Source organism: Lagopus muta, chromosome 1, assembly GCF_023343835.1.
Source record: "Lagopus muta isolate bLagMut1 chromosome 1, bLagMut1 primary, whole genome shotgun sequence".
In the NCBI taxonomy this organism is placed as follows: domain Eukaryota; kingdom Metazoa; phylum Chordata; class Aves; order Galliformes; family Phasianidae; genus Lagopus; species Lagopus muta.
This window is the reverse complement of record NC_064433.1, coordinates 129,862,402-129,874,824: the sequence shown is the minus strand read 5'-3', so window position 1 is coordinate 129,874,824 and position 12,423 is coordinate 129,862,402. Positions and strand designations below refer to the sequence as shown.

Sequence of the window (12,423 nt, the reverse complement as noted above, 5' to 3'; positions counted from 1 at the left end):
GTGTAAATATTTTGTGCTTTTCTTAGCCAAGAATTCTGTTCTTCTGCTGTATGTAATGCTGCACTTCTACATTACATATTAGTAAAAATTATTAACAACAAGTATGACAGAAATGTATGTGGAGTTTTAGTTAATGAGTTTTGTAGAAAATAATTTGTGTACATCTGTAAAATCTTTCACAAACTTTCAGATGGATTTTCAAATATTTTGGGTTTAAGAGTTTAACATAATTAGGAATGTATTAGAAACATATCTAAAAATAGAATTAATTATATTCTTCAAATTTCCAGATAACTGTTTGGTTAAGTTCAGCTGCAATAAAGTTTAAGTTGAGCACCCAGTTGAAATCTAAAACTGTAATACATACTAAAATATACATGTATATAAAGGATACAGAAGGTCAGTGTAGCAGCCAGATGAATGGTCCACTTCCAGATATCCAGGGCAAACACAAAGAAGGATTGAACTTAACTACCTCTTTCATATTTCTTGATTTTTATATGCTAAAGTGTATTGTTTACAATTCCTAGCTCCACGATGCTAGTTTACCTTTCACAAATTATAAACTTAATTTAAAATAAGTTTTTTAAAAGGTTTTCTGTTCCATTTAAAGAGCTCATAGCACTGAAAGTCTGCATATTGACAATGAATAACCTTATGAATGGATTTGCATTTATACACTTAGTACTGCTGTCATTCCTTGGAAAGAATTTTCTGAAAGCTTTGATCAATAAGGCACAATGAATGGTTAGTGGCAATTTCCTTTTTTTGCAATTGAAGAAGAAAAAAGAAATGCAATTAAAATATTAAGGTTGGTAGTCAGTCTCATCTGCTTGGAAGTTTACCTGCAGATTTTTTAAGTTTTTTACCCACCCTTCCTAATGTTAAGACATGAGAACATTTCCTAATATTGAAGTGGGGCTTACTCTAAAAGTGTCACAAATCTGCATGCAAAATGCTGCGGAAGCTGAACAACGTAAGTCAATTGCTCCCAGGATACCTTGAGTTTTTGTCAACCTTGAAGTGATGCAACTTAAAAGGTTAAATTTCAGTAATCTTAGTCAATCTATGTTCAGGTAATCCTACCCCTCATTTTTTTTCCTCATGGAGAACATGCATATGCTATATCTGAAATAATTTTATTAAGCTTGTTTCATCACAGCATCTGAAATGTTTTGCACAAGGCACCTGAGAAGTGCCTTACCTTGGCATATCTCTCAGGTGGTACTGAGATGGTGTCTGTTGTATGAGTACTGCTCTCCTCCCAGCCCCATCTCAGCAAGCTGGAGAAAAAGGCTTGTGAAATTCAACAAGGAGAAGCACAAACTCCCAGGGAAGAACAACTCCAGGCATTAGTACACTGTGGGGTCCACTCAGTTAGAAAGTAACTTTGCAGAAAAGGACCTTGGACTCCTGGTGGACACCAAGAAGAGCATAGAATCATAGAATCATTTAGGTTGGAAAAAGTCCTTAAGATCATCAGATCCAACCATCAGCCTGACACCATCAAATTCAACACTGAACCATATCCCTAACTGCCACATGCACACATCTCTTAGAACATAATTGACAGAGGTACCACCACTTCCCTTGGCAGCCAATTCCAATGTCTGACCCACCCTTTCTGTGAATAAATTCTTTTTCCTGATATCCAACTGAAAGCTCATCTGTATAACTTGAGGCCATTTCTTTATGTTTTGTCACCTGAGAAAAGAGACTAACACCACCTCACTACAGCCTCAGTTGAGGTACGTGTTGAGACTGATGCAGTTCCCCTTCAGCCTTCTCTTTGCCAGACTTAACAACCTTAGTTCCCTCAGCTACTCCTCATGTGTTTGTTTTTTTTATTCAGTCTCTTTAGCAGCTTTGCTGCTTTTCTCTGTATGTGTTTGAGCAGCTTAATATCTTTCTGGTAATGAGGAACTCAATGCTAAATACAACATCAGGATCCAATCTCACCAGGGCTGAGTACAGAGGAACATCCTGCTGACAAGACTATTTGTGCTGCAGGCCAGAATGCTGTTGGCCTTGTTGGCCACCTGGGCACACTGCTGGCTCGTGTTCAGACAGCTGTCAAACAGTGTTTTAAAATCCTGTACTTAAATCATGGCTATTTGGTGCAAAATTGTATCTGTTTGTATGGTAAGTTTAAGAGGTAGTGAATGCAGCTTATTTAACTTAGCACTCCACCACCTTTCTGGAAATTCATCTGATAAGGCATCCTTTGATGGAAAAAAAGCTGGTCCCTGAATCTAGAATTCCTGTGGTATTGACCTCTTACTCCCAGCTCAGATTTCATGTCTCATGTGACTTCTCATATGATTATTAATTGTGCATCATCCGTAAGAGTTCATCACATTGTTTGTTTCTTTTTCTCTCCTCAGAATTATTCTGTACTTGATATGAGACCACCAACTACAGTCATCACATTGAACAATGCCATGTATTGGCAAGAATTTGAAGAGGCATGTGTCTATGAATGTCTGGATGGGAAAGACTGCCAGAGTTTTTTCTGTTGTTATGAAGAATGTAAATCAGGCTCATGGAGGAGAGGACGGATTCACATAGACATCTTAGAATTGGACTCTTACTCTAGGGTCTTTTTTCCTACATCCTTCCTGCTCTTTAACCTGGTCTACTGGGTTGGATACCTCTATCTTTAAAAGTTGCCTGTAGTGGTGAAGACTGCTGTGTTTTCACACTGAGGAGAGATGGTGAAAGTGCAGCAAAAGTGAAGGACATGGTCAGTTTCATCTCAAATTATAAAGGCCGCATTAACCTTCACCGTCACAGAGTGTGATGAAGAATTTTAATTGCCTAAAAAGAAAAACATGGAAGAATTATCTCCTTACTGCTATTCATTTTAAGGGAAAGATTCCTAAAAATTCAGCTGAATTTGTAGTGTAAGCGATGTTTATGAATAATTATTGTATATTAGAATTCTTACTATTCTCCCTTGACATAGAAGCTATACACAGTTCAGTCAAAGGTTAAGTATGTCATTTTGTTCTTCATTCCCATAGTTTCTTCAAAATCCTGCCATATCCCTGAGGCTCAGAAAAAGACACAACACACTCGCATTAGCAAATAAGCTAAAGCCCATGAAACTATTCATTTGTATTTAAACTTACTTGAGCTATGTCCCATAGGTTCTGGGAAATATTTTCCTGATGATCTCCTTGCTGTAGAGAAACCATCAAAAGACGGTAATCTATGTCTCTGGTGAGATCAAAATAGAGAAGTTACTTTCTGCACAGGTCTGGGAATCATGGAATTTGATGCTTACCTACATGTATTTGTTTTAATTTGGGGTAGAAATAACACTAATATTTTGATAAAAATAAATGACTTGCCTATCTCTGCACACAGGCAGCTGTAGGCATAACTTCTACAGTTTTTCAAGATTTTAACTGTCTTTTTTATGAGTGGTTAAACACAGGATGGTCATTGATTTCTAAAGTACTTCTACTTGAAGCAAAACAAGATCCTTGTGTCATTGTAGCAGATCACAGGCCATTAGTAAAAATCACTATAATAGCACTCGTAATATGTGACTTTCTTCAGATTGAAGTGTACTAAAAAGTGCCCTCATTTTTATGCATTCTTATTTTTTTCTCTCAATGTTATTTTACAAAATTAAAAAAAAAAAAAATGTTGCCAAAGGACATTTTTATTTCTTCCATAAAGTTAAATGTTGCAGACCTTATCTACGTTCCCCAGATCTGACCTGAAGATTGAATACATTTTTTAAAATTAAACTGTTACCCTTGGATTAAAGGTGGAGTAGTTGCCACATGTAGCAAAGGTTGAAAGGATTTTTCCTGAACTACCAACTATATTTTAGTCTAGAAATTTATTTTGTATTTTTCAATCTTTTAACCATTAAATTCTTAAAATACACATTTTTTACAAACAATTTGCTTTTTGTTGTAAAACTGAATTGCTTCTTTTACAGACTGTCTCAATAATTGTATTTAAGCAAAGAAAATATTCAAAAATCAGTAAAAAGGACCTTGAATAGCGAATAGTTACAAATCGTTAATGATAAACCATACCTAAAAACTACACTGTATTTTTTTCTCTTCTGAAAGACTTTATTATTTTTTTTCTCACCTCAAAAGAAAAAAAAAGAAAAGAAGTAGATTCGATTGAAAAGCAGTTCCTTTTATACTTCAAAGGAAAACAGAAATGCTGTCATGTTCTTTGGAACATCGCTGCATGTCAATGCTGTTTCCCTATGTTTCCAGTGAATTTTAGTGGAGAAAAATCACTAATAAGAAATATAAATGCAGTTTATCTTCTGTTTTTCACTTGTCCAAAATATAAGAAACTAGGGATACATTTAGATGGGGGAAGGAAACCACTTGTCCAAAGACTGAAAGTAAAAGAAGCAAAGAGAAGAAATGTTTGTGGGCAATATCAAAACCTTACTCTTTACAAAACCTCTGATGACCTGATTTCAAAATACATCTTGAAGCTTTTGATAACTGTCAGTAGCAAATTACTCTGTGAACCTATTATCCTGCAAAACTCTGTGTCCTGCATTGTAAGTGTGGCTTTCATTGAAGCAGAGTTCCATTTTCAGTAGTGCTAGGAGGAAATTAAATTGAATTTGAATATCCTGGTCTTTAATTACAATGTAATCAATGACAGCCACCTTTGGCTGTATTTTACAAGAATACCAGGAGTACCTCAAACCTAAATAAGAGTTTGGAAACAGTTATGCTTTGGGGGCCAGATCCTGCAAAACCTCTCCACAGTCATTTCATTTTGGTGGGAGTGTTTAGATGAATGAGTTGCATGAAGGTAGGTTCTACCATTAAGTCTTGGATAGGTAAAGTGAGGTTTATTTAGCAGTTGTATATCTGAGTTACTGTCCCAGGAGTAAGTGTAGAAGTGGTTTTTGTACTTGTGCTTTTTTTGTACTAAATTTTGTTTGTACTTCTGCTCATAGCTGCCTACACCAGCTAAAAGCACACAGTCCTGTCAAAGCCTTACTTGAAGGAGTAAGACTTAGTCCATTTATACTGCCTGCACTCTCTGACCGCTTTCATAACTTGGAACTTGGAAGCTTATCACTCCATTCCTTTCCATACGCCATCCCAAGAAAGAATCTGCAACCACTTTTGATTTCCACTGCTACACTGGCAGCAAAGGACATCTTCTACTTTGCAATATCTTTTCCTCTGTGTTCCAGAATACATATGTCTGCTTACTTCTTCTTGCTTGATTTACTCTCTCTGCTTCACTGCTTTGTGCTTTGGCAGCCACTGAGAAAAGATAAGTTTTCTAGGTTCTGCATCATTCAAAAGACAATTATTCTAGACATCTAGATAATGTAGTCTGCATACATCTGTGTGCCATGCCCTTCTGTAATAGTATGGAATACCCTCATTAACCTCCACATATTCTTTTGCTTCCTTTGCAGATTGAAAAAGGTTAATGCTTCTGTGCACTGTCCCATGGGAAATATACAAAATACCTTTTAGCCTTTTAGAATGTTTTCTTATCAGATGATTTCATATTCAAGACTTGCATTTATTCAGATGCTTCTTTTTTGTTATTTAGTTCTTTTTACACTTCCACAGTGACGAAGGAAACTTGTTTGGATAGTATGTAAAACCACCCTACATTCTTTCCAAGTTACAGAAAAGATTGTGAGGGTTTTTTAATCTTGTCTCACTGGGTGAAAACCCACTTTTCCCAGGAAGGTGAGTAGAAGTAAAATCAAGCTTCTTATTTCTCTTCCTTCAATCAAAAGTTGATGGACATTCATTTCCTGCATTAAAAGCTGCATTTTCAAGGTAATTGAGAGTGTATAAAATTAGTGTTCTGCTTAACTCAGTTTTATCATTTCTTCTGGCCAGGATGTCTATCATGCTGAAATCACTTTCTTTTACAGACATTCTGACAAGAATAAGCATCTAACAACTTGCAGCCAGTTTATGCTATCTCTGTCCAGCATACAAGTACTACAGTACACAAGTACTACTGGAACTGAAGTACTGTATACAATTTTAGCGTAACTTTCCAATCAAGAACTACACTGTAGATTAAACACATTAAGCACTTTATCAACCTTTTGTTCTCTTTCAGATGCTTCTTCCCTCCATCGTCAACACTCACTTGTATGTTGGGTCAATAAAAATGATTAAAACTACAGCTGCAGGAATCCAAAAGTCCGGGAATGTCCACAGAGACAGTGACAAATAGCAAAGCAAAAACAGAAGGAAGAGATTGTTTTTCATTGCTGTGCAGTTATCTATCCCTCTCCTCTTATTCAGTCCTTTACACCATCTGCCACCAACTAACTCCACATCATCCACCTGATGGATTGCATATTCATCAATTAGAACAGTAGTGACACATTGAGACTATAGCTGATTATATTTATGGTAGTGGAGCATGTTACCACACATCTAAGATAACTATCTCAAACACTCCTACAGCTCTAATTCTAATGTGACTCAAAGCCTAAAGCCTCGTCTTGCTGCAAGAATTTATTGTATCTCGAATTTCCCAATCCCTTCATGATCTAGGGAGGGATGTTCACTGCCTTTTTTGTACACCCAATTCCACCCATTCTTCAAATGCAAGATGGTACTGGAAAGAATGTAGTTGCTGTACTGCTTACTGGGAGAAATTAAGATTGTAAATGTTTTAATATTTTTTTTGGCTTCATGGTCTGGACAGTTGCTTTCACCTTCTAAACTGTAAAATAAAGCACTCACTGCAATTCATAGAGGCTGTCCATAATTCACAGTGGTTTTCCCACTGGCTGCTCTTTGTGGGATCTCCCTACAGAAAAGGCAATCTGTGTCTGATGATCATAGCTGCTTACTCAAGTGCTTTTTTCAAGGTATATTGTTCTCTTTGCTTACAGTGTAATCTTTGTGCCTCTCACATCAGTGCCTTTAGCATTTCGCAGTTTTGAAGTATATACTATCCCTGGCCTGTGAAACAGAAAGAGAGCCAGTGACCTTAGTGAAGTTCTACCTGACAACCATAAAGTGGTATGACCATTGTTCTAGATGCCATCAACTTACACACTAAGCATTTGGCTGATATTTTTTTTTATATTTCTTAAGCAATCTGTAGGTTTCTTAATTCCTAAGTAGCAAGAAAACTGCATTGGGATGCAGCAGTTTAACAGAATCCTTCATTCTTCACTCAACAGCTTCAATCCACCTGAGAGGTGCTGAGCATAAGTTCAGGGTTCATGTTCAGCTCATCTTGGTCACTTTCTAGATGACTATCTAAAACAGGCAAAACCAAAGCATCCACTGGAGAGGTATTCCCTGGCTAAAGGTGAGGATGTTGGTGGGTTTTTTTTTCTCTCTTTTTTTTTCTCTTTTATTCTTTCTTTGTTTCTTTTCTTTATTGGTTCATTTTCAATTCTTCCTTCCTTCCTCTCTCCCTCTCCTTCTCTCCACTTCTTCACCATCAACAAGATCAAAATTGGCTAAATTCCTTTGCTATTGAGTCCAGAAGCTGCAAACTATTGTTTCAGGCATCTCCATACTTTGCTTTTGGGTATCCTTGTGTACCAATAACGGAGGGCATGGAAGATGTGAGGAGAGAACCAGCTGCCTAAGACACAAACCTTCCTCCAGCTACTGCTATGCAAATGTAGCGGTATTTGTCAATAGCTGTGAGACTCAGCACGATTCTAGTGCTAACCTTCTCTTTGTAAACTTCAGTACTTTTCTACCAATTAATGAAATAATTATTATGCATTTCTAGATTTAATGCTGCTGAAGAAAAACAATCATCAAACTGAAGTGTTTTTAAGAAGCTATAGCCATGGTCTACGACACTGGTTGGATGGTCACTCTTCACTGGTCACTCTTAGGACAGAACATATAACTATACTTGGTGATGCTATCCTACTCCAGCTCTCCAATTAACATCTAATTGCTAGTTCAATTACCACTTCCCAGAAGACCGATATTGTACTAATTTAGAATTTTATTCTGATAAATTTAGTAAATTTCAAGGACAACACTGTAAAAATATGACTAATGCCAACACTTTCTCATCCTCTTTTATTTTCTTTTAATGTCTAACTCTTATTTTTCTTCACTGCTAGTAGTAGTGCCGCTAACAGCATTCTCATCTAATTACTCAGAGCAGGGCACAAAGAACAGAGTGTTTTCGCAAAGCATTGATTATCAACTTCTATAAAATATTTACTGTGGATTTCTAGAAGGTATTTGAGGAGGAGCCAGCAGAGTGAAACATTGATTCATGCACAGTGGTCATCCCTATGATGCTCCTTCATTAATGACTTAACACATTGCTGTGGTGGCTCACCACAAGAGAAAACACAAAGGAACACAAAAGAAAACAATCTGAGTAGAGCCTTTGTCATTTGTTTTCATGCACGGTCTGCTGAAAGCAATGGGAAATAGAGACACTGATTCACCAACAGAATCTATCACATCACTGCAGAAGCATTCTGATTTCTATCTTATTCTGAGGGGGGGGGGGTGTTGAAACTTTTACTTTCAAATGAAAAAGCATAGTGCCATCAGTCTTATGGCATATTTCTATATCTATAACATTTTTAGCCTATTAGTCTTCTTCAGGGATTCTAGTACATAAGACAAAAATAAAGGCCTTCCTTCAAAACTCAGTGACCTTAATACTTTTGCCTTTTCTCTTGGGATTCATGTTTGTTTGTTTGTTTTTCTAGAGAGCAAACAGAGATTCTACTTATTGGCAACTGTTTTAGATGCTAAAAACAAAGCAATGCTTTTGTGGTTGTTTTTTTTTTAATTATCTAAAACAAAATGATGCTTTAGCAGAAATAAAGTCTCCACTTGACTTTGACAAATTTAATAGTGAATTTTTGTACTCTATACCTGTGTTGGTGTACTGAAAGAAACATGCTTCTCTTTAATACAGTCTAAGACTAAGACCTAAATAAGGGATAAACATTGTTCTAATCAGTCCAATTTACCTAGCAGCTGTCCCTTTAAATGGCTTTGGATTGTGACTGACTTGCAGCGCTTGGCTAGTGTTTGTTCACACTCCTCAAGATAGTTATTCAAGTTCTGTGATCATACATTCCTTTCAACAAACTTTACTTTCTTTAGTTTTTTTCTTTTTTGTTGTTGTTGTGAGTCCTTAAGTCTGTGTATGAATGCATCTGGAGTCCTCAAGGGTTTTCCCAGAATATATGTGAAATTAGACAGTAACATTCATTCAACTCTGTGCTTCAGAGTTGGACACATGAGAATACTCTACTTTCTGTCAAGGCAAGTATTCTGATCTTCTAATCATTTGCTGCTTGAAGGACAAAGTAAGACAGCAGAAGAGCTGTGCTTACGTTTATCCATACATCTGGAACAGTTTTTCTCAAAGACTGCGACAGGCAAACCAGGCAGTGACACAGTCAGCTATTTCCCAGATATTCTTTTATCCAAGTAATGAAAGCACTAGCCAGATGAGCCACAACAGCTTCCTTGGTGTCATCAAAACACTTAACTTTACTTGGAGGCCTAAGCCAGCCTGTAGGTCTTCTTACAGGGGAACTCCCCTAATGGCACTTAATATTCTATTAATGTTGCTTTACCTCCTTGCAGCTTATGGTACTGCTTGGGAGGGATGAAGCTGTACTGACACAATACAAAAAGATAAAATACCCACAGTAAGTCTGGTCACTGCTTGTTATTGATAATATAAAAGAGAGTGCTTCTAGGCCTAAGTAAAAAAATTCCTCATCAATCAAGCTACTTGACCAGAAGAAGGCTTTAAGTTAAAATATTCTTTGAAGCAAACAAGAAAAGCTTTGAATCATGTTCTGGATGGATTGACAACCCATTGATTGGTATAAAAGCTTAGGGAGAGCAGATTTTTAACATATGTACTTAAAATGAGAGGCCAAAATTTCTAAATTTTAAATGGATAAAAAGGCTCATATTGACAACATATGGGAAAAGTATTGCTGACAAAGGAATGTGAAAGAGCATGCTAGAGTGATCCTTCCATTCCATATGGACAGACCATATGGAATCTTTAGAATGTGAGCTCCTGTGAAATTCGTGGAAAACTGATAAAATAGTTGCATGCAGTAGAGTTACATAGGCAGACTAGGGAAGTAGGACACTGTCAGAGTGCTTCAAAGGGAACAATAACTTCACAAAGCAACATTCCTCTGAACAAGAGTGCAAATTTTGTGCAGAGGGATTGCAGTATCAGTCCCCCATACTCTTTTCTGCAGTTTTTAAAGAGTCCTGATTCTATTGTTATCCATGCTTATGTGCAGCCAACGTGGTTGTCTAAGTAGAAACACAAGACTGGAAAGAATGAGTCCAGTCTGCTGCTATCACAGGTAATCACCAACCACTTCATTCCGTCCAACTTTGAACTCTCAATTATTCTTCAAAACATTTTTTCCAACTTGACTACATATGGATATTTTTCATTTTCAGGTGAGTTCAATTTTACGAATCACATAAACTCTACCAACTATGTGCCAAATTGAACTTTCTTACAGAACAAAAATAAAATTTTAGATTTCTAATCTTCCTACCTAAGTTTTTCTTAGGGGTGTGTGATTTCTTTGCTAGCAGTGCAGCTTGTGATGTCATAGTGAAATGAAAGTACGATTCTGTGCCCAATGTGCCTTGAATAATACAGGTAGCACTAGTACCAGTTTGTCATTATAAGTTAGACAGCCATCCCAGTTGATCCCTCAGACTGACTCAACCAGAAAACTCAAACACCTGTGTGCTTCATATCAAGTTCTCAATGACTTTGCCCTATCACATCCATTCCACTTTTCTTTGTGTTAAGGAGTAGGGCTGTGCGTCTAGAATACTATTTATATTCGTATTTTGATCCCAATATTTGTATTTCTGGATACAAATAAATACACATTGTCAGAAAATGCAAGTATTGTGTGCATATATTGGTGACTGTATTTTCTTATGAGAGTTGAGAACACAAAGCAATAGAAACAGACATCTGAAAATCTTTGTAAGAGTAGACACACACAGTAATTGTAGACTTCTTATGGGGTTTTACTGAAATGAATATCAGAAGATTGTTTATAAATATTTTCTACAATCAGTATGAGCAGCCAGTAAACTAAGGTTTGAAACCAAGGTCTACTCAGGGGGCTCATGTAAAGTGGGAAGAATATCCTATAAAATTTAAAGAGAAAATCATAAATAAGCTGTGTCTGTAACACAGACTGCTTAAATATAAATATTTCATTATTTAAAAGTTGTGAGTAAACTTGTTTTCAAAACTTCCCCATCCAACTTTTTCATTAAGTTGAAAGCTAGTTCTATGGATTTGCTTACACAATTAAATTTACTGACAAAATTATACTATGTGTTTTTACAAATATAATTTCTTTGCCAGTCACTTATTGCACTTATTAAACATGAATGTGCTTGTGGCTTATCCTCTTGGAATGCAACTTAATTTCTGTCTCTGAAAATCCATTGCAACAGAAGTGCCAGTTCTCAACCAACTCAGACTGTGAAATCCTTATCACTTTTCAGGACTCGAGTCCACAGTAAAACTGAAGTTGAACAGCTGAGCCACAGATAAAGCAGAAACTACCTGGATTTCTGTGGAAGTGCACCAGGGATTTCCCTGTCAGAGCTTCTTGTATTTTATTTATGGTCCTAACACAAAGACAGTTTATTCCACAAGACATTTTATTTCACAAAGAAAGTGTGTACTTAATTCTTCCATCATCTTTCACTGAACTTTCAGTAAGATATCTCTCTTTTCCCTTTATTAACTACACTGTTTTCAGATATTAGTTTGCTATGCAAATCACGTTTTGTGTTTCATTATGACTAGTTGCTAGAACTGATCTACCTACTCAGAAACAAACACAGATTCTGTGCTTCTCGAATGAAGACCAGCACTTATTCTAACAGTGTTTGACATGCAGTAACCAAGTACATATGGTTATGGCCAAACTCCCTGAATAACAGGTAGGTATAATTGTTATCATGATTATATGCCTCCTACACATTAGCCCTTAAAGCATACTGTGGTAGGAGTGTGAGCATAATACCAGCTGTTACCCTTAGCAGAGCATTACCTGAACCACAACCTGCATTCTTGCAGTCAGACAGGAAGGCTGACAAAACATAAGTTGAACACATCAGCCCTTCTGAAGATTTAAGGTGCTCATCATGCCAAATTCAGAAGAATCTGATACATCTTCCAATTTAATAACATTTCCTGCCCAGTAGGCTTGAGTGTGCAATAAACTAGTATGATGAATCATGCCAATAAGTTCTGCCTTTTTATATTACCCTCTGTCTCACCACCACAAATCTAGTTAAGACCTGAATTACTGCTTGGCACTTTGAGTTAAAGTAAACCCAGTCTGTGAAATGGAAAATGATCAAAGCTGAATATCAGAGAGCTATCCAGAAAGTCGGAAACAAA

At 36.6% G+C, this 12,423-nt stretch overlaps 1 protein-coding gene across 3 annotated transcripts in view; it reads left to right on the top strand.

The window, feature by feature from the left end:
• Positions 1–11,860, top strand: part of GABRG3 (gamma-aminobutyric acid type A receptor subunit gamma3) — a 301,129-nt gene extending 289,269 nt beyond the window's left edge. For all 3 annotated transcript variants that reach the window (XM_048963988.1, XM_048963997.1, XM_048963979.1), the window contains one exon: positions 2,385–11,860. In XM_048963988.1, coding sequence (XP_048819945.1) covers positions 2,385–2,663 — 279 coding nt within the window. In that variant the 3' untranslated portion in view covers positions 2,664–11,860. The remainder of the gene's footprint in view (positions 1–2,384) is intronic.
• The last annotated feature ends 563 nt before the right edge of the window (positions 11,861–12,423 follow it).